Source organism: Passer domesticus, chromosome 3 (genome assembly GCF_036417665.1).
Source record: "Passer domesticus isolate bPasDom1 chromosome 3, bPasDom1.hap1, whole genome shotgun sequence".
Taxonomy (NCBI): Eukaryota; Metazoa; Chordata; class Aves; order Passeriformes; family Passeridae; genus Passer; species Passer domesticus.
This window is the reverse complement of record NC_087476.1, coordinates 69,867,504-69,890,591: the sequence shown is the minus strand read 5'-3', so window position 1 is coordinate 69,890,591 and position 23,088 is coordinate 69,867,504. Positions and strand designations below refer to the sequence as shown.

General features: G+C 41.0%; 1 protein-coding gene across 3 annotated transcripts in view; it reads right to left on the bottom strand.

Moving 5' to 3' along the window:
• Positions 1–18,117, bottom strand: part of B3GALNT2 (beta-1,3-N-acetylgalactosaminyltransferase 2) — a 30,502-nt gene extending 12,385 nt beyond the window's left edge. The window contains exons 1-5 of one of the 3 annotated variants that reach the window (XM_064413802.1): positions 18,081–18,117; positions 5,323–5,470; positions 3,962–4,062; positions 2,694–2,887; positions 1,610–1,705 (exon numbers count right to left, since the gene is read on the bottom strand). In XM_064413802.1, coding sequence (XP_064269872.1) covers positions 1,610–1,705; positions 2,694–2,887; positions 3,962–4,062; positions 5,323–5,470; positions 18,081–18,102 — 561 coding nt within the window. In that variant the 5' untranslated portion in view covers positions 18,103–18,117. Of the gene's footprint in view, positions 1–1,609; positions 1,706–2,693; positions 2,888–3,961; positions 4,063–5,322; positions 5,471–17,483; positions 17,695–18,080 lie in introns of those variants that run through there. The other 2 variants (XM_064413801.1, XM_064413800.1) reach the window with 2 other exon arrangements.
• Between the last annotated feature and the right edge of the window lie 4,971 nt (positions 18,118–23,088).

Here is a 23,088-nt window from a genome sequence, read left to right as displayed (position 1 = left end):
AGTCTCTACAATCCATTACTTCTTCAAGGTAGAAAGACAGGGAATAGACGCTGTCTCAGACAGCATCCTATGATAATTAAACACTTCACTAAATTTAGTGCTCTCAAACAAGTAGACAGGAACACGTGGGCATTGCCACCTCTTCTGAATCATCGTGTATGCTTCAGCATCCTGAGCATCACAGGAGACTGCATGCTGTGCCTAAGCCCCATTAATCTACGTTAGAAACATCGTGTTACCCTGTAAGCGTTCGGCGCATGACACACGTCAGATTAAGGAAGCCCACACAAAGAAATATATGAATACTAATATTCTCTCTCTCAAGGAAGTACTTCCCATCTGCCTCTCAGGAAAACTGCAACCATTTATAGCTAAATTACAACTGCCTGGAATTTTAGCATCTCAAAACAAAGGCTTACAGGGAAAAGACTCACATGATAGACTACCAAATTACTGGGTAACCGATATTCTTTTTAAAAACGTAAAATAAACCCTTAATCATTTTAGTATGAAATTAGATTGCCAAAGCATATGCACAAAATAGTGCAAGTGGTCTGCTCACCTGAAAGGTTTCCTGCCAGCATAACAAGTTGCACAGTATCCAGTAAACACTGTCTAAGATGATAAATCAATCAGACAGCTGTAGATTCCCCTTAAAAATAATAGATTTCCAAATGCATTCATTAGTATAGAGCCAGGGGAATAAATCAGGGAATAAATTGGCCCAAACTGTCCTCACTTCCCTCTTCAGTCTTCTCTTGCTTCATTCTTTCATAACACAATTTCTTTAGTAAGAAAACAATCCAGGCCTAAAGACAACTTACAGAAACAGAAGCAAGAGCCCAGGAAAGTATTTAAATTAAGGGAAACTGTCCAAAACAGTACCAGAGATATCTAGCGAGAGATCACTGGTCCACTGAGAACAATTCCTTGTACCTGAGAGGGTCTGCTAAGTAGAATTCTCCTTCTGAGCCAACCTTTACTCATATTCAACCTTCACTGTAAAATCATCAGGGTATTTTCCTATGATATTCTGTTCCTTTTGTGTTTAATCCCCTTCCTTCCTATGCAGCCACAAGTAGGATCCATATCCCCCTACCAGAAACAAATAACACTGTCACTGCAAACATAACACACAGTATCTTGATGTTATGTCCAAGACATCAGATGCAGAAACCTCTTTTCCAGCTGTTCCCTAGAAACCTGTGCCATCCTTCCCTCCCTGTCTTGTGTGCTAATGTCTGATAAAGCAGAAGGGAAAAAGAAGCACCACATGTTCTGGTAAACTCTCCCACAGAATCAAAGCAGGTACAGTTTTCAATCAGAAATAGATAAGTTTTCAGAAGTTGCTAGTATTTGACAAAGGAATTTTTTATCAATTGTATTTTCCAGGCTTATGCTTTATAACTACCTGTGATAACAGGATGCTGTACAACAAATACTGGATTTCAGCATATCCCTGCAACTACTTACCCATTCTGGGATTCTGAGAACTAACATTCTAGAGGTTTTCATTTGCCCTTTTCTGCCTCAACCAAAGGCCAGTTTTATCAGTCAGTCTGTCCAGATGACTTAAAAGAATTGCTGGCAGTTCTGATACTGCACATACCTCTGGCAAAATAAACTGCTCTACTGGCTTGTACCACAATCTGTTCACCTGCACTCCACAGCTCGGCGGACTAAAGCGAGCACTGAAGATGGCTTCCTGTGAACAACAAGAAAAAACCAAAATTAAAAAAAAACCCCACAACACACATTAAAAGTGCTACTGTATTACACAGGCCATGAAATGGCTCTTAGATAATAACAATTTACATAAAGATTCTGCATTGCCAAATTCCAATCTTCAAAAACAGTTTCCAAGCTCTCTTATGTAACCAACTTTTCTCCTTCACTAGAAGTAAAAAACTAATGCAGATAAAATTATCAGACATTGAACATTTAGGAATTCTACAGTCTAGGAAACATGAACTTGATTACAGTATAACTTATTATGGCTATTATAAACCAAAATCCTTGGAAGTTCATCATGGAAGTCATACTTACAATTCTTTCTACTGTAGCACAGATAGAAGTTTTGAAATTGGCCTATCAAGTTATTGGTTGAGATAAATATAACCTATCAAATGCAACAATCTTGCTCAAAAAAATTTTCCCTCCAAATCATAAAGCTATTCTATCAAGCCCATAACAGTTTGGGACTGGGGGAAATGATCAATGTAGTTGATTATTACCAGTAAATAATAACAGTTTCTAGAAATCTTAAAATGTCTTGCCAGAAGACAGACAGGCAAAATTACAGCTGTTCTGCATCTCTGCTTGAAGACACCAAATGCATGGTTCTGCAAGTGTTTTAAATATATTACATAGCTTAATTTTTATTCCTTAATAACTATCAATATTTAGAGCCCAAAACACAAAAAATGTGCATTGGAATTAGATGTAAGTGCTTTTTCATAACAGCATCTAGATTAATATACAGCACTTTGGGAATTTCATTTTTTCCTCATCCAGGATGTGCCTCTGTACACATATGTGTGAATTTAAAATGCAATAAAAGAAAAATATAATTAATAAACTTGTCAGTTAAGTATTTCTCTTCTAACTCACCAACACAGCTTGTCACTTTCTTTAAGAACTTAATGCACAAAAAAGAGATATCATGCTTTGAAAAAATAACTGTAATACTCTACCTCATGTTCTGCCTGGTACAGCTTTACAGTGATGTTCCTCTGGAATCCCACGCCATCAGCCTCATAAAATACCCCAAGGCTGGTAATGACAATGGGGTAAAGCACACGGAAGGTCACACTGACGATTCTGTCTTCAGACAGCACAGAAGGTATGTCCTCAGGGAGACTGAATGCTTCAATTTCCTGATTCAAAACTGAATGAAAAGGAAAGGCCAGAGGTAAGGGGAGAAAAGTTCATAGTTCCTGGATACACACAAAGCACACTGCCTACATGCAAAGCATTCTGCTTAATTAGCATGGCTCACAAGTGCACAAGGATAATCAAAACACTGGAGTAAAAGAAAATACAATGGGCTGCAGATTGCAGCAAGAAAAATTTCAGTGGTACAGCAATCTGCAGGCTAATAGCAATTGCAACTCAATGCCTACATATCCACAGGGCAAAGATTAGAAACACAATAAATCCACAGCAGGAAGACAAAAATGCTATTTGACTGCATGAATACCTGTATATTAGCATAATAAAATAATTATTCATGTATCAAAATGGCACACACCTCCACCTAATTCAGCTGTCTGCTTTTTGGCATTATCGCCTACCTAAGCCCTGAGGTACCATTTATACTTGGGAACAGTAGATGTTGTCATCCAAAGAAAAAGTAACCAAAGTTACATTTTGTGTTGAATCATGGCTCAAGTACCTTTAGTTAAACTGTATTAAAGAGCAAGAATGAAATAAAATCCAAAAAGAGACAGGAAAAAGTTAAAATTTTAGTTAGGAATTTCTGTATGGCATTTAATTTTTTCCTCCATTTTACATTTCTTAATTGTTTTCTCTCTAAAGCAGAATCTGAAAAACCAATCAGCCAAATTTGCTTAGAGAATTCACTTTGTCACCAGAGAAGTCCATCTGACACTCAAGACTGTCACCTTGCTACTTTCTTCACATTTGACACTATGCCAGGTCATTCTGTCTCTCTCCAGCTTCATTTAACACTTACATCAAGTAAAAATGTATTGTATATGGGAGAGACTGGTGACACAAGAAAAATGCAAATCCATTAGAAGTCAATGGACTCCCCTTCACAGGCCCAAAAATCTCTCCCTTTCTGGCCTGCACACGGTACTTACAGGAAGGTTATGCAGCAAGTTCTAGGAGGTATTTGTTTTCAAGACTAGCTGTCTCAATGAAACTCCCCAAACTACTCTCAGAAAAGATGGCCAGCTCTAGTTCAAACCACAGAATTTTTAAAAGTTAACATCTATACCTGGGTTACTGATGTTCAGAAGTTTGCAGGAGTAGGGGTCTTCTCTGTCCTTCACTGGTACAGCACAACCATGCGCACCTATTATAAACTTCACAAGGACACTAAAATAATTTGCTTTTATTAACACCAGTTCTCTTCCCTCCTCCCCCCATCTTCAATAAACTTAATTTTATCACCATGACCTGTCTTTCACAGGGTTAAGATTTTGAACCTCTTAAAAATCAGCAATGACAGTTGGTATGCAGAGCAACCACATGAATCCCCTCACAGGAGCTCAATTCCAAATCTACATTAACATTTTACATTATGAGGTTGCAAGAAGATTGGCAGCTAGAAATGAGAGACAAGACAGCCAGCACACTGAACAGAAAAAAGACCTAAGGCAACACTGAAGGATCCCAGAGACATGCCCCTCCTAGCCTGAGTTTGTTACTTCATTCAAGATTGTTTAAATACTACGCATTCAAAAGTCAGTGAAAAAAATATTAAGAAAAAAGACACACAGCATCAAAGGAGGAATGAGGATTCCAGACTACCTGTTACAATGAAATATTTCAACTTTGGGCTGTAGCAAAACAAGAGGCTCCTCCCCAGCTCCAATCATGGTTATTCCATAGTAGGAATACATCAAGTAAGTACAAAGAGCAACGATCCACCTCTGCCTATCTTTTCACCTAGCAGCTAAATGTCCTCCCAGAACTCCATGTAAGCTATGAAAGGTCACAATTTTAGATGACTGAGATGGCTATGCTGCACCCCAGGCTGCATGCTGACACAAATCTGGGAACAGCAAAATGCTCTCAGTGCAAGGCAGGTAACAAGGTGTAAGGATGGCAGTGTTTCTGGGGACAAACTGCAGCAGAGCTTCTCAGCAAAACCAGACCTGTCTGTACACTGTCAGGTCTACACAAGCAGTCAGGAAGGGCCACACACTGCAGCAGTTTGGTGCACCTGGTTCAGTGGGAAACAAACCTGAACTTTACAGTTGAGGCTGTTTGCAAGAGTTTTCGTGGTTCTCTCAGCAAATGTAATCCTGCCTGCTTTCAAAAATCCTGGATTACCAAGGATTCAAGTTGTACACAATACATTGCAACACAGAAAAGAGAAAGGCTTATACATCACTAATAAACAGTGACAAGTAATTGCAAAAGCAAACAGCAGTGTAGAGTTACAGCCCAAGGCAAGAAGTATTCTTATACACTATTAAGCAGGTTTTTAAAAAAATCTATCAGAATACAAGATGCTAAAAAACAAACAAATAAACTAGGAAACATTTTAAAACAAAAATTATAAAATCAAGATACTTCAGCATTACAGTGATCCCTGCCCCCAGGCCCAAACTACAGAACAGTAAAGGTTACCGTTGGTTCAGGGCAGGATGCTGTTTCAGGTGCTTGAACCAAGTGTTCCTTATAACACTGCGTAGTTCATGATTGTGTCGAGCTGACAGAACACCTACGATAACATCATAATGCTTCAGCTTCCATTGAGGAAAGAAGGACAGTGGACCTAGAAGCAGAAAGTGACAAATATTTACTTTATGCTCATATTACCACAAGCTTGAGTTGCAAGCAATAATTAATTCCAGCCTTCCAGTACTTAAAGGGGGCTAACAAAAAGGAGGGGGAGCAATGCAGATAGTGATAGGACAAGGGAAAAGGGTTTTAAACTAAAATGGGGGAGACTGAGATTAGATGTTGGGAAGAAATTCTTTATGCAGGGCGTGATAAAACACTGGCAAAGTTCTCTGGTTGCCCAGAGAAGTTGTGCCTGACTCAATCCTGGGAAGTGTTCAAGGTCAGGTAGGATGGGGCTTTGAGCAACCTGGTCTGGTGGGAGTCATCCCTGCCCATGGCAGGGGAGATGAAATTAGATGATCTTTAAGGTCCCTTCAACCCAAACCACTCTGAAATTCTGTGATTAAAGGACATCTCAAAAACAAGAGAACCAAAACACTAAAAACAAGCAGCATAATTACTTTTCCATTGTTGGTTCAGAATCAGAGAAACATTTTCAATATGCCAAAACCTTCACTCAGATGCCCATTTTCCCTGTGTTTTCTAAAGTTGCTGGGACCACCTTTCCGCCTCACAATTTCAGTGTGGAATCTCAAGGACTATTGTTTCTAACCTTTTGAAGTGGAACACCACTCTGCCTTCACACAGGATGTCACATCCCTGCACAAGGGAATGCTCTGGCTTTATTCAAAGCTGGATGCCACTGCCAATACTTGTAATCCAGGATTTAGCTTGTGCTGTTTTAATTTAGAGATCATGAAACCTGAACTTGATTTCAAGCAGGATTATGACCAGAGACCTGAGAAGCTCTGATTTAGAGCCTGTAAACAGTCAGGCAAGTAGCTAAAGTGAATTTGTTTTGTTAAATCTATCACACATCCTCTAGAGTTAAGACAGATTTGTATTTAATTTTAGGATTGTAAAGGATTAATAGCAAAGGATTGCTATTGCTATTAGGATTAATAGCAAAGGATTGCTTCCCTCTCATCTCACTATGTTTTTCATTGGGCTGCAGATAAAGAAAATAAATGTAAGTGTGAGTGCACTTTAAACTACTGCCTATAGCATAGATAAGATTTTTTAGAATCTAATTAAGAGACTAAAAATACTGCCACGTCTATATTGTGAACTCCCACAACTGAATTATAACCCAGACTCTACCTTCTGTACCAGCATCCCCTTTCTCCACTTTGAAGTTGAATAGATGGGTTCTTTTACACTACTCACTAACCTAGGACCTCACAGCATCTGCCACAAAAACTGCTGTGCCAAATCCCACCACACATCCACCTAGCCTTATATCCCACTGCCAGTGTCCAGCATGCAGTGGAGAGGCCTTGGCCTTGCTATGTTCCATGCTGAATCAGCATCAAGATTTCAGAATTTCTGTTGTTGTTCTTTAGGGCTATTGAAAATAGCCCTGACTCCAAAAGCTAAATGAAACTGCTCTGGAACTGATTCTCAGAACAAGGCAAAAGCAGAAAAACGACAGAGTGACGTTTCCACAGGTAAATCTTTCCCATTCTATTTCCCTCCAAATATTTTAGTTTTAAGTCTGAAAACACTGATTTTCTTTAAGAAGGTTAAGTTCCACCATTATTTAAATGAAAGCAGCTACAAGACTATCAATTACTTAAGCTGAACATTAACCTAATTAAGAGAAGCTTCCATCAACTTAGGCTCAGAACGACTTAAAATCCCAAGTAATGAGCTATTAGTTACATTCTTCATTTTTCACTGAAGTTACCTGTTGCACCTCTCACAACAACCATAACTGAGTTGATGGCGAGGTTTGGGAATTTGTTTGCTGCAGAGCAGTAAATCTAGTGCCCTACATAACATCTGAAGAAACTTGTAGGTCAAACACACTGTTCAATCAAAATACCAATTTAGTTTTCCTTTAAGCTGGTAAATACCATTTATCCAGAGGCTATGCATGTCCTCATAGGTCATTACATAGCCAACTCTCCCAGACAGCAGAGATACATGAGACAGACATATGTTCCTGTGTAGTTACATAATTCCTACTTACACATCCCTTTTTTCCCCATGTTCTTCATCAATCCTTTGATTATTCTTCAGCCTTAACTCCAAGCATTCCAGTAAAAAGTTCATAGGTTTAATATGACTATTAGTCTTCTAGCTGACTGCAGATGAGGTACTGTTTACACAGATTTCTTTTTTAAGACATCACTTTTAATAAGAAGCAGAACCATTCCATTAAATCAAAATTAAAGAAAAATAAAACTAAGGGAACAAGTCTGTGGGGTGACTTGACTCAGAATAGCATAAATGAACTTGAATGAATTAAAAAAAAAACCTAAAAATAAGCTACTCAAATCAAATATACTTTTAATTAGTTTATGTTTTAAAATGGGAGAAGCTTTTCCTTATGAACCATCCACATGGGAACAATGTTAATGTAACAGATGCTTCAGAATTAATATCCTGTTGCTTTTAGAACAGCATTGCAGTGGTCTATATTCAGAAGACTGTCTGTCTTTTCTGTCCCAAGAGTTACGCCATTTTATTTTTAAAACCACTGAAAATGAAAAAAAAAAAAAAAAAAGAAAGCTTACTTTGACAAAACATTTTTTGCTTGTTAGTAAAGATTTCTACTTCCTATGGAAAAGCAGGAATAATGTTAATATTTCAGAAAAATAGACTCATATAAGCTTCTCTGAACTTGCACTATTAAAAAAAAAGGGAGATAAAGTGAGAAGTACAGGGAAAAATACTAAGGCTATTATTAATTTATAAGGATAATTCCAATATGAGCATAAATATTCTCTGATGCAGCATATTTCAAGAGAAAACATTGCTGACCTCAAAGTCAATAGTGACAATTTAGACAAGCAATCAATTCTTGCCACTGAGGACCAAAGCTATTTATCTCCCATTCTATTTTTGTACATTTTTAGGTCAAAATTTTCAGTGTCAGATTGTATCATATCATATACCTCACTCTTACCTGAAACTGCTTGTGCAAGACAATTACATCTCTACATTTTCTGATTTCAAAGACAAGAGAAAACGGTAAATTTTGCAGTTTGTGAAGGGGGTGAAAAAAAGAAGAAAAAAGCTACACATCACATTCCATATTAAACCCTAAAAGTGTTGTGGACCAAAGGTATGGAGAAGGAGAAGCTTTCCCATCCAAAGGTCACACTACCACTGCCTACCTTGCTTTTGAACTTTTCCTTATTCAAAGCCGCACCTCAACTGCATTACTTAGCCCAAGACTTTTCGGAAGAACGTGAGACAAATACACAAAGCCTACCTGTTAATTCACAGCAAAACCTACAAAAGCATGAAAGCAAGCAGCCCTCCCTCAGCTGCTGAGGTTCATTTCATTCTCCACAGCAGCTGTCAGCAGTACTTCTCTCTGCTCTAAGTCTACTAATTCCAGTCTGCAGTACTTTGTGTCACATTGTTCATTGTAAGCTCCTACTGAAGCTTTCTTGGGCTCTGATATTTTTAAGGACTGACTTCCACACAATTCTCTGACATCTGACCATACTTATACTTTTATTGGTACAGATTTTCACCTCAGTATCAGCTTCAGGAAGCTTTCACAGGACTCTCATTTGTCAGTTTTCACGAAATGGGTGAAAGTGCTGGTCAGCCTCGGCCTGTCTGTCAAGCTTGACTGAGAACTAGCAACAGATCAAAGTTTGGGACAGATACAGGAAAAAGTAAACAAGTGCATACATAGAGTACAAAGCTGTGCCATTAGAAGACACGACTAAAGATGCAGAGGTGTGTGTCCTGCTGAGCTGGCCACAGAAAGAGTTCACCACTGACAGGCAGTCTGCTGACCCTGCTCAGATTTTAAACCTCAGCAGCTTGCCAACAGCTCTTGAAGTTTTTCAAAATCCCAAACTGTAAAGATGAACATGCACCTCTTCATCCCATGAGACTGATTCTCGATAAAATGTCAAATTAGGCTGTTAATTATATTTGCTTCATTATAAGGAGATGAAAAGAGTGAGAGATCATTTAGCTTGATTTTGTCAACAAACACGGTCTTGCTAAACATATTTCTATTGATGAGTCCCCAATCAACTATTAAATTTGCCAGTCATTTTCAGTAAAATTTGACATAATACGCAGTCCACAAAGTGATTAAGTCTCCACATTTCATGCAACTGGAGGGACAAAGAAAAGACTCATTAGTGCCTACACTGAGAAACAGCAAGGTAGGCTTACTTGCAATCAGGCACCAGAGCACCTCCACTGGACACAGCTAAAATAAGTGAGCTCCACAGAAGGCTGGGCTTTGTATCTTCTGCTACCAATGCAGCTTTTTTCTTTTCTTTTTTTTTTTTTTCAATTCCTGAATAAATCAATTAATGGAACTAAATAGGCCAAGCAGAAGTTATTTAGAATATTCTCAACTAATCCACTTCATAAGATAAGCAACACTCCTCCAAAATAAAAAGCCCCACACATTTTTATCTCTGCCTATTCCTGTGATTTTGTATTTATATTCCTGAGGTTTAATACTTTTTTCTTCTCTGCCGCTTTGCGAAAGATCCAAGCAAACACGACGGAAGGAATTAACTCAATATAAAGATTTGTATTCACAGAATGCTGACATGCACAGAAAAAGAACAAACCAAAGAGCAAAAGCAGCTCTTTCCCCTTTTTAATCTACTTCACTTAATCTGTTACAGCTCATCTCATTACATGTTTTGCTGCAAGCAGAGCTACCTGACCTCCCTGCAGTACCTGCTTCACCCCAGAGCCAGAAATGGCCAAGATGTGCACCCCTGGTCTCTGCAGTACGCCGTGAGGCAGGCACGCTTTTATACAAGATTTACAGATTCAAAGAACAAAACCTCTGCAGCCAGAGGTTTCTGTTTGTTTTACATCAACAGCATTCCTTAGAAGAAATAGGACAGCAGGGTCCTTCTGTATTGCCAAGTGGCTGTAGTAATAGTGGTGGAGAGATGATACCCTAAAACACCTTAATCATAAAATACTTGCACATTTCTAGATAAAACTGGGAACAACGGCCAAAGCATCAGTAGAAAAGCTAAAAGAAACAAAGAAAAATCTTCCTGCAACACAAACTGATGCCTCCTTTTGTTTTTATATTTTGTGGAGGGAACGGATGGGGTTCTGGCAGGGCAGGGGAAGCAGAGTATAGCACCTCTATCTGATGAAAATTGGCCACCAATCCCTGGTGCCATGGAACACAAGTCTGCTCCCAGGCAAGGCTACTTGCTTTCTTCTGGCTGTTCCACTCAGTGTGCATTTTAGACAATAACTGTTGAAAACCTTAATCCAGCCAACTCTGACAGAATTGCTCCTCTTTGTCCCCTGCTCCAGTGCCAAAATACAAAAATACAATTCCAGTGCCACTCATCAGTAGTTTCCAATGTCTCAGACATCTGTCTACAGAGTAACTGAAAACCCTAAAAAAATCTCAATTAATTTGGAAAATACCATCAGCTTATTTTGTGTCCATCAAAAGTTACGGATTGTTTTGTGCTGGGGGTGGCCTATCCACAAAAAACCACGTCATACTAAGATCTTACAGATGAAGGGTGGGGGACAACTGGTATTTGAGGCAGGACTGCACATCTACTGCCAATGCCAAACCTGACCAGCTGAGTTTCAGCTTCTATGGCCACCAGTCTGCAAGTCTTTATATACCTACAAAAGACAAAATAACTTTGTGACCAAACATGCTACTCCCTGACAGACAGGATGTTGTCTGAAATCTGGTAGTCCTTTCTTAAGAAAGTCCCATATTTTAGCAAAACTTCACCTCATAGCTTGTTCTCACATTTTGGTTCCATTAGGCCAGTGCCTGAAGAAGTACATGCTGTGCCACAGGACAACAGATGGCATACAAGCAGACTCTGGAAAATGCTGGGTTTTAATCTGTTGCATAATTGTTCACCAGTAGAAGATTGACTCTCACAAATCCAAATGGGCCAATTTTTAGCTGCCACCCCCCACCCCCCCATAAATGTAACAGGAATAACGACTTAAAGGGCATCAGCATCAGCAAAGTAGCAGACTACACAGAATGTGTGGGGCTCTCTGAATAGGCCCTGAAGCTGAAGCCCAACAGTGAGTAACTTCCTACTCAATAAGATTTGTGCCTCAATTAAAACACACAATTAGCAATGAATCCACCTGGAGTGCTAAAAGCAGGTCTGTCTGTTCCTTCTCAAGTTTCTGAGGTCATTTTATAATTAGCATTTATCTAAGACTTTTATAAAAAATTAACTAAGCTTCCTACTCACGAACTTTCTTTGGATAGCACTTGTTTATAACCAGTTAGACAAGGATTTCAATTAAACCTAAAAGCATGTTCCTGCACAGATCTTGCTCAGAAGTGTGAATTACAGTCTCATTAACTGATGAACAAAAAAAAAAGCAGGAAGCCACCAAAGTCAGGACCCTAAAACAAAGGCCTTTGGTCTTAGGATTGATCCTATTTATTTTTTTCCAATTCCTGAGTACTGCCTACAAGAAGTGCACTCTGTCTTCTGTGACACCAAGGTAAATGTGATCATGAGCACAGAGAAAGCCTGAATACTGCACAGGGAGAGAAACAACAGAGGGCCAAGAATGCAGGCAAACTACAGGCCTCTCACAAGGGGTGGTTAAAAGGAAGACTTTATTGCAGAAGGTACTTCCAAGAGAGGAAGAAAAGTAGATGGAATGAGTGGAGACTGGAACACTGTTTACATTTAGAGCCATCCGACCTATAATTAAAAAATAAAACTGTTTTCTAGAAATGTTTTCTATTTCTAGAAGTGTTTTCTATTTTTCACTAGAAATTAGAAGTACCTGAAGTGCTCAACTTAAGAAAGCAAAGGTTTAAAACAGAGACCTTTAACATCCATGGTAACATGCTAAAGACGTACTTGAAGGAGGAGAAAGACTCTTTTGACTGAACGGTTTAAGAATTAAAGGGAATAATCTAGTTGCAAGTCAGCTTAGGCTAGAAATGAGAACATATTTTTCATCAGGACAACAAGCCTCTGGAACAACCTCTTCCTACAACTGCTACGAATCCAAATGAACAGACAAAAAGCCACCCCAAGCCCTCACTAAATAAATGTAGGCTGCCCACCTGCCATTTTATGACAGAAACCAAGAGTTGCTTAATAGAAATAGTAAGCAGAATTGATGGCTGGCAATGTCTATTCCAATCTTGTGTGAGTGAGTCAATGAAGCCAAGGTAAATAATCACTAAAACAGGTTATCAACTTTCTGACAGATTTCCATTTGAATTTGTCAGAATGTGTGGTAATGATTATTTGGGAGGGTAATTAAACTCCTCAAAAAACAGAACTGCTGTTCACCCTGCATGGACCTCTACTGGTAGCTAATTCTGCAACTGTTGAGATAGCACACAACTATTGTACACAACTATACAGAAGTGCCAGAGAATATACAACTTACACATTTTTATGTCACAGCTATTGCAAAACATTGCCCCATGATAAGATTTACTTTTTATTCACACCAGGGATTCCAGATAATCTGTAATAAAGAGCAGTTGGAGTAGTAATCAAGGAAAAAAAATCACTCAAGTGAAACAAGACTGGCGTTATCAGGCACTACCAGATCCTCTTAAGTAGTTTCAGATTCAAGAAGCCTTTTAATAAATTTAATACATTTTAATAAATTTTAAAACATTTCTTCCTCTTGTATACAAATTCACTGATGTTCCTAAAACACTCTGAATAATAAAAAAAAACAAAAAACAACACAGAAGACATCTGAGGTCCCTTGGCTCATCCTTCTTTCTCCTGCCAAGGCAGCCATACCTACATCTTGTACATTTTGTGGTACTTTGAGAGCTAAGAGACAGATTCTTCCTTAAATACCATGCAAAGATTGGGCCTACAAAAAAACAACACATGTACAGTACTGAGCATTTTCCTAGGGATGACATATGTTCTCATTGTAGAGGAGGCATCGTTATTCCTCTCGTCAGCATGAATACATTACTCAATAACAACTTTACAATAGTATTTGTTTACAACTAAATAAACCCTGCACAGAAACCATACACTTGCTCTTTCAGTATTAAAAACCCCCCACTTATTAAAAATCCTAGTTACCCTAACATTATCCAGTGCAGCAGGATTTTACAGTAATGAACATCAACTCCAATAGTAACTGCTTGAAACAGGGAAATTCTGAAGAGCAAAGCTACTTCTCTCCTTCCCCAACTTCCAAGTGGTGCCTTCCTCCCTCTCCTCAGGGCTGCTCTACCTCAGAAATTCCCATCAGGCCTTTCTGTAATGAGCTGGGCAGTGAAGTGTCCCTCGACTGGACCAGGAACCAGCCCCACCATGGTTAAGGTGAAGGGGACACTGACCATGGGAAGGAGCTCCTGTTGCCTGATCAAGGAGGGAATGACAGCAGCAGTAGTCAGTCATCCCCTGGCAGGCCTGGAACATTCCTTACTTGAACTGTACCCTGAGTAGAACAGACTCCATAGTTACTGGATTTTTGAAAATTCCAGCAATTACCAACAAAGACTGTGCTCAGGGTGGAAATTTATGGATGACTAAAGCCAAACATCTAAAGAACCCTAAAAACAGGTCCTGAGTGAAGCCCTTTGGCTCTCCTGGACCACAGCAGGCTGTCACCAGCGACTCTCTGAGCAGGATGCCTCTCAGAGCTCACAGACTCTCCAGTTTGCAAAGTTCTGAGGATCAGCACCCAAAACTGATGACATAGCCTGGGCTGAAACCTTCCACTCCTTGAGGCTCAGCCCTTTCCCACTGAGAAATGCCAAGATATTTGAAGTGAGTGTTTCACTGAGCTCCAGGGGAATTTTTAACAGGTATACCTCCATACATTGATACCCATACATCCCTGTATATAAATATATCTCTTTGTGTCAGTATGCATGCATGTGTGGACTGACTTAGGTACTCTCCTGCCAGTATAGCATGAATGTTGCTGTCTTGGATATATAATGAAGTCACTGTAGCAATTGTAGTAAATCCTATCACTTTGTAAATGTTCAATTAGTCAATGATTAAGTGGCTGCTAAATTCTTTAGACATTGATCGTCAAGCAAGTCTGAGACTAAGACTGGACCTAGCTGCACCTCAGCTCCATGAGGGGTTTAGAAAGTAAGGGGATCCACTCTGACTCAACAGGAGGGTCTCCCTTACCCTTATGCATCTTCAGCCTCTTTATAAATCACTCTAAATGAATTCTAACTCCGTTTTTCCTTTCTCAGTCCATGAGGGTTTTTTCTTTTTTTTTTTTCTCCCCCTGGTCCTCCTCCCCATCCCACTGCAGGGGTGGGGAAATGAATGAGTTGGCTTCGAGGTGCTCATTTGTGAGCTCAGGTTAAATCCAGGTGATACCTGGTTTTGCTACTACCTTTGACAGCGATTCTTTAAGCAACCTAAACCACTCATTTGTGACAAATTGGCATGTTTGACTGCATGTCAAATAGAAGCACAGATTACTTAAGAAAGCACAGAATACGTCCAAGTTCCAAATTCTCAGAAGAACAGGGTTAACTGACATGATAGTACAGCTGTGAAATGACAGCTAAAGGTAGCTGGAGCCAGATAAAGGATGGAAAAGGAATTATTTGCAAAATGCTAGGAACCTAGTTAGAAGTTGCTTATCAAGATAGCAAGAATAACAATAAAAGGGTATTATACCTAAAGGAAGAAATAAAACTCCTAAAGGCAACTGAATTAATACTGTCTTTGAAAATGGAGCAGCTGCAAAATCAGTTAAGGGAAGAAAATGAGAAAAAAAAATAGTCACAGGAAAACATCAGATTTATGTTTATGCGGGCTTTCCATCCTCCTGACGTTGTATAATTAGGAAATTAATTGTATCCCCTGAAGAATGGGATGGGAACATATGGGATGACCCTGATGACAGCAAACTGAGGAAAGCTGATTCTTTCTCTCAGATTCCTCTGAATATAAGCTCAAACACATCACTAAAGCAAAACACATTCTCATTCCTTTTGGCCTTCAACAACTGATGAAATTACCCAAAGATACAGGAGCACGAATTTCAATATAAATGCAACAGGATGCTGAGAAGCCGGGTGTACAACTTGGACAGCACAGAGTTAAAACCACCGCAGTGAATGGAGCAAGTGTTATTTGACAAACCACAAAAGTAAATTTATTGTTCTCTTGGTCGAGAAGTGAATGTTGTCTACTTGCTTTGAAGGGGAAGATCACAATGGAACTACTTTGGGTTTCAATATTTTGAATATCCAAGCCTGGCACACGGTGGTTGGCAATGTGCGGCCCTTTGGTCCAAATCTTGCCTCTAAATCAGACAGAAACCAGGGGGTACAGTGCAGTACTTTGTGCAGTCCCTGCACTCTCAATCCAAACACTACCAAAAAAACAAAAAGATAAGAGCAGCTTATGGATACTTTGAGGCCCTGGAGGAGACATATACCTAGATTTCCTATAATTTCTCACCCACTGTACTCACTTCTACGAAAGGAAAATCACTTTGTTAAATTAGTCACTGATTAAGTGCTGCTAATTCATTTAGATACAAACCTCTGATAAAGTTGGAGACCAAGACTGGACTTAGCTGCACCTAAGCTTTGTTAGGAGTTTAAAATCAAGGGGATCCACCCTGAACGCTGTGACTCAACTACAGTCAACCCTTATCCATTTGGGTCTTTGATCTCTGTGTAAATCGTTCTAAATTAATTCTAGCTGGAGTTTCCTTAGGACATTTAGTCCATGCAGTAAGCAACAGAGAGAGCCTGAATATACAAGTTTCTTAAGCTGCTCATACCTTTAACAGTGATTATTTAAGTGACCTAAATCACTCATTCACACCAACACCAATTGAGAAACTTCTGGATTTTCTTTGGAAATGTTTGTTAATGGAAAACACATTTACTTGGGAAAGGCCACCACAAGACTCCACACTGCCACTTCTAACTCCAAATTAATGCTCTGAAGCTTCAAAACGGCACCATGAGAGATGAACAAAACCAACCAGGCAATTCAAACACACATCAGGCTAGAAGTTCAATAATTGTATCTCCCTTTCTTTTATAATCCAAGTGTGACCGCTGCTGATGTGATTATGCAAAAGCCAGAACACAGACACCTATACAACTCTGCAGCCTTCGGGCTATGCAATAGCACAATTGCTTCTTGCATATTTGCACTATTAATTGCCACTGGCAATCAGCAGACTCTTGTTTCCTCACAGCTGCGCACGCCCTGCACGACAAACAGGCACCAGTGGCAGCGTGGGTCCATTATTGAACGGGCTACTGGGTCACTACACAGCTCTAAGCACACCCCAAGTAAAAAACCACCATTACGTGCTCATGCACAGTCTTTTCTAACATCGACAAACAGCACCTGTGGGCAGCTGACAAAAGTTTCTGTTCCAACAGACGCCCGCTTCCTCAGGCTTGAAGATTTGCGGCCTGAAAACTACACCTCATTTTATAAGGAGCACAAGGTAAGCCCTCAAGGTTCGGATTTCACTTGTGCTGGATGATACCCGGTCCTATGAATAGCTTTTTGCAGCACAGGGGTTTTAAAGCCGGCTGAGGCAAACACAGCGCAGTGCGAAGAGCTATTCCTAGGACCGGGAATGACGCGACACGAGCGGGGTCGGTGGGAATTTCTTCCCCACGTGCCTCGGTGGGAGCGGGAGGGCACCGGCGGCGCAGCAGGCGCTCGGCAGCGGGAGCTGCTGCCCCGCTCCGCACCCGCGGCAGCGCCGCGCCGCCGCCGCGCCCGGTGCCTCCGCTTCGGGCGGCGGAGCCCGCGCTGCTCTCCGCCGCTCCACGGTACGAGACGCTCCCTCCCCTGCCGACGAACCCCGCGGGCACCCCGGCGCTGCCCCGGCCACAGCGTCCCCCGGCCCTCCCCTCGCCTCCCGCCGCCGTTACCTGCCCCGCCGAACCCGACCTCTCCTCGCCTGGTGAGAGAGGCTGGAGGAGCCCAGCCCGCCCGGATGCCCCAGGCACCCGCCGCCGCCCGCCCCTCTCCTACCTGCCGGGTGGCTCCCGGGGCAGCTCAGCAGCAGCCAGAGGTGCAGCGCGACCCCGACCACACAGGGGCACAGCAGCACCAGCCAGTTTCGCATTGGCCGCCGCAGCCGCCGGCCCCTTCCCCTTCGCGCCGGCCTCTCCCAGCGGCGCCGGCGCGACGGCCCGGCTTGGCCGCCCGCGGCTCCTCCCCGCTCGGCCGGGCCGGGCTCGGCTGCCCCGCGGCCGCCGGGAGCTGCAGTCCCGCCCCGGCCCGGGCGGGCGGCGGCGGCGCGGGCGGCGGTGGCGGCCGCCTACAGCCCCCACAATGCCGCGGGGCGCCGAGGGAGCGCGGCGGCTCCGCGCGTCTCACATGGCGGGGGCGCGGCCCCCTCACGGACTGCGCCTCGCCGGGAGCGGCCGGCTGCCGGGGAAACCCTCCCTCGGTAATCGCCGTTCGATAATCCGCTGAATGCCCCTTCTCAAAAGTCGTTTCGTTAGGAACAAAATAGCTTTCCAGAATAATCCTTATTCAGTAAAGAGGAGAGAGCGCTTCGCCTTGGCAAAGACCTGCTGCGGCGCTCGCAAACTCATAGTGGAGTATTTTATTCCAGCAAGTAACCTGTTCTTTGGCTGAAGTTCATGGGTGGGGTGATGTTAGACAATCAAAGTTTCCTTAACTGCGGCTGGGTCACTGCCAGGAATCCTTAAATTGGTTATGAAATGTCAATAATCCAGCTCGGCTTCACCTGTTACCTTCAGCCACCACTCAGAGAAATTGGGTGCCTAAGGACTCACTGCAGAGCTCTGTCCTGCCTGGAAGGGTCTAAACGGGATCGGATGAAGGACAGCACACACAATATTATTAGAATTTACTTGTGTCTGGTCTGCTGCACACAGGTAACAAGGAGAAATTTGCTTCCTCAGACTGACCCAGGATAAATCCACCTGGAAAAGTGATGTGGATAAATAAAGAAAGGCTTCTCAGAATCAGAGATTAACAGAACAGGACAGGTTGGAAGGGACCACTGGGGATCAAGCTCCCTGCTCAGGCAGGGTCATCCTAGAGCACATGGCACAGGGTTGTGTCCAGGTGGTTCCTGAACATCTCCAGTGAGGGAGACTCCACGACCTTTCCAGAAAATCTGTTCCAGTGTGCGGTCACGTGCACAGTAAATAATTTCTTCCTCAAGTTAAGGTGAAACTTTTTGTACATAATTTTCTACTTTTTTCCTCTTGTTAATGTATAAACTAGAAGATTATGTGTAATAGCTGTAAGGCCTAAATGAATGAATGCTGGTGCTAGCCTATTAGAAACACATTTAATTAGCAACAGAACCTGATCTGTATGAAGTAGATTGGAAATAAATTTTTTTTTTTTTACAAAAAGACTATTTTTTTAATACCCAAGCCATGGAAAGTGGTTGGAAAATGCCTACAGTCCTTTCAAACTGCTTAGTTAAAATTAATTTTTCATCAAGTGGAGTGAGATACTAGAAGGCAAACCAGTGATTTTGACCTTTATATATAATCTGCTTTACAAGCAGAAGGAAAATGTGTTCAAAATACATCAGTTTTAGTTTGCTGCACACTTAAAACATCTTTAATATGCAACTGAGTACATGTCAGCAAATAGTAGTACTAGGGGAAGAATTTACACAAAAATGCTATGATTAATCACTATTTACATTTGACTTGCCTTTCAGCATGTTCAGCTGCAGAAATAAAAACTGGTCCATCTATTAATATTTATTTATATTTGGCTACATTCCTTGTACCCAATATGACAGGTTCTTCCCCCCATGCCAGGTGATCTGATGGGGACTGATCTTATAATATATAATATATATATATATATATATATATATATATATATATATATATATATATATATATATATATAAATATACCTGGGAGTGATTATTTCTTTGCAGGCAAAACAGAGCACCCAATCCTTTAATATCTTATTTTCCCTATGGCATTTCCCGATGGATCTTCAAGGATCTTAGCTGTATTACATACAAACCAGGAGAAACCTGTTTCTCCATATTATACAAACAGGATATCCAGGTCAAAAGGACTATACATATGCATTTTTGTTAGGTAGGAAATGGTTACTTACACAGTTTAATTGTAGAGGATTGGCCTTTCCTATTCAATTTTTCTGTTGCGTCTCTACAAGATTTTTAAAGCCAACGATTTTACCTAAGCCTCCCAATTTCATCACAATCTACATGCTACAGTGTGCACCTGTTTGTAAATCATGAGGTGACCAGACCCAACCATTAACCCAATTTCCAGAAGTTCCCACAAATAAAGAAGTTTCAATTTGCATTCTTGAGGGCTTTTATGAGGACTAGCATTTTGGCAAAGCAAGCTGATATTGGAGTATCTAAACATGGCTTCAAGGCACTGAATTTTAAGCATGCTTTTTTAAAATCACCTATATAAAAATCAGATTTTTTCCAAGATTTAAGAATCATGAATATGTAATCTATGAAAAGAAAAATTTATCTAGAATATAACTTCTGGATAATGTTAAATTACTTTTCTGAAAAAACTAGAACATTTGAGTTTGGTTATGTTTTGATTTGGGTTATGAGTACTCTCTAAAAATAAACCATTTTTGTTATGCTCTTCCTGAGCAGATTTACTCTTCTGACAGTACAGGCTCAGAGGGTACCTCTGGCACACAAACTGTAGTACAGGCACAACATGTTGGGCACAGGAGCTGGAGACAGAAGAGACAGAAATGTTATTCCCCAGGCTGCTTGCAAACTTAAGATGCATCTGTTAAATTTGCAGAGTCCCTCTGGATAAGCATCTCCTGTCTGACACAGGGAAGACATGATGGATATCAGAGCTGCACTCGTGTACCAAAGCTACCCAGTCCATAGCATTTGGGGTTTTTTTTCATGTTTGTTTGCCTAATTGTTGCCCCGAGTGGGCAGCTGGGATATTTTTAGGACAGCAGCAGCAGAAGAGAACAATAATCAGTGTGGAGCTGTGTATGTTTTAGCAGAGTTCATCCCCAGGGAGTTGTGTTTTGCTGATCTCTGCGCTCTCCATCTGAAAGCAGAGGAAGGTCTCATGAGAGACTCCCTTTTAGGGGTTTGGGGCTTAACTTTCTCCCCAGGTAGCAGTAACACTGATATATTACTTTTCACAAAATCTTTATGCCTCTAGTTTTTTAAAGAAAAAATATTAAAAGAGATTACAGATCAGGGCACGAAGGGCTTTATTAGTTTAAAGGGTTGTAAATTTGCATCCCAAGAATGTGTTTTATTCTTTTTCCATTGTTCATAATCTAAACAGATTCACTGTCCAAATTGAGGATTTATCAATCCTTTCCTTACCTTGCTTAGGGTCTTTACAAGGCATAGATTTTGCTTATCTTCCTAAACAGAAGAAATGTCTTACTGCTTCCCTTTTCAGCTTTCTGATCCAATGAAGTGCAGATGCAGCGGAGTTCTCAGGTTTTTTGGGAGTGCCTAGTGTTACTCCATCCCAGGTGCAGGATCTGACATTTCACTTGTTAAATTTCGTCCCATTAATCACTGCCCAGTGCTCCAATCTATCTAGATTCTTCTGTAAAGCCTCCTACAGAGTCAACAGCACCTCCCATTTTGGTGTCACCAGCAGACCTGTTAATGGTGTGTTAGCTCCTGCATCCAGGTTGTTGATAAACACATTGAACAGAACTGGCTCTAGACGTGAACCCTGAGAAACTTCCCTGCTCACCAGCCAGATGTGGCCCCTTCCACTGCAGCCCTTTGAGCTCTGCCTGCCCTTCAGCCAATCCTTCACCCAATACATCATGAACCTGCTCATCCCACTGTCAGACAACTTGTCCAGAAGGGTGCTGTGAGAGACAGTATCAAAAGCCTCACTAAAATCCAGAAAAACTACATCCAGCTTCTTCCCCCTTCATCCAGCAGGCAGCGACCTTAGCACAGAAGCAGATCAAATTAGTTAAACAGAACTTTCCTTTTGAGAACCCATACTGACTGTGTCTGATAACTGCATTTTTCTTTAAATGCTTTTTAGTAGTACACAGTATAACCTTCTTCATTTTCCCACTTAACATTTTATGAATTAACTTCCAGCTAAGGAAGTTTTGTTTGAAATTATTTGTGTATTAGGTTGCTGAGCCTTTTATTATTTTAATTAAATTTTTGCATCTTCTTATCTGTTTGGAGGAGTAGCTTTAACTTTTGCTGAATTAGATCACAGTTATCCAAACTTACCAATATAGCAATAATAAATTGCTAAGTTGACTCCTTGACATCTTCATGACAATCAAAAGTAGAATGGACTCAAAAACTACCCATATGGCAGCAGCTAAATCTTGACAAGCACATCTCAGAGGGCAAACAGGAATGTCTCACAGAGATGTGGAACATCAAATATCCCATAATCAGGCAGCAGCCAGCTGGTGGGGTTAGCTACTTCATGTGCAGCTAGAATACAGTTATTTTTAACAAGTGGCACAAAGACTTCAGGATACATGTACAGAAGAGAATAAGGTTTGTAGAAACTCCTACAGAGACCTACAACAGCAAATACACTTTTTAATCACATGCCTGGTAAAGAGATAAGATGTTGGGGGATTGCAAGCAAATTTGCCACAATATTTTTTATCATTTCATTATCTATCACTGGATAGATAATATTCAGGCTGTATTTCACTGAAAAAAAATGACATGACCTCTTGCTATTTTCCCATCATGGTGCTTACCTTACCCTAGGATGGATGGGCTCTGCTGGAGAAAGCACCAGGTGGCTGCTTCCTTTGTCGCAGCAAGCGCGAGGTCAGTGAGGTGGGATCACAAGACAGGGGTTACAAGGCTAAGGGTCATTGCTGCCTGGGAGAACTGACAAGACCAGGAAAATCATGAAGCTAAATCCTTCATGTTACTTTTTTCCCTGTAGTTTCTTTCTGTTTGACATGCAAAAGACATTCCAGTTTGTAGGGCTGAGGACTCAGAGCTGATGGCTGAGCAAGTGGGAACATTGTGTGAGATGTTGAAAGAGAGAACTCTGGAGCAGCAGGTACTCACAATCTGTCCAGGCTCTGCCTCAGCTTCCTACTGTAAGATGTAAATAGTTCCACCCTCATAATCCTCCAGGATACTGTGGAGATACTTTGTGAAGCAACCTATGATGAGCACCACAGAGGAGCTCATCAGGGAACAGTTCTACATGGAAAGCAGAATTTGTGAGTAAATCAGGCCTGGGGCTGCACAATGAATAACAACACCAAAATAGTACTGACTAACTGCTCATTAACTGAGCACTGCCTATACTGTGCCTTGTGGGAATTCCTGCAGTGTCGATCAGGGAGAGTAGTACATACAAATGAGAGAAGCAAATGGAATATGCATAAAGACATTTCGTAAACAAGTGCTTAACTTGGCCTCTTTAATGATCTTTTAATGTACTTTTTTTCGTTTATCCAGATTCTGTTTATATATTCACACACCCCTATTACAAGTGTTTGTTTAGCTGGTATGGACAGAACTGTAAAGAAATGTAATCACTTTTATGGCCTTCTAATTTCTATTTCATAGTTGCTTTTTGTAGTAATTTTCCAGAGTGTTAAGCAAATTCTCAGTACGAGAGCATGTGAA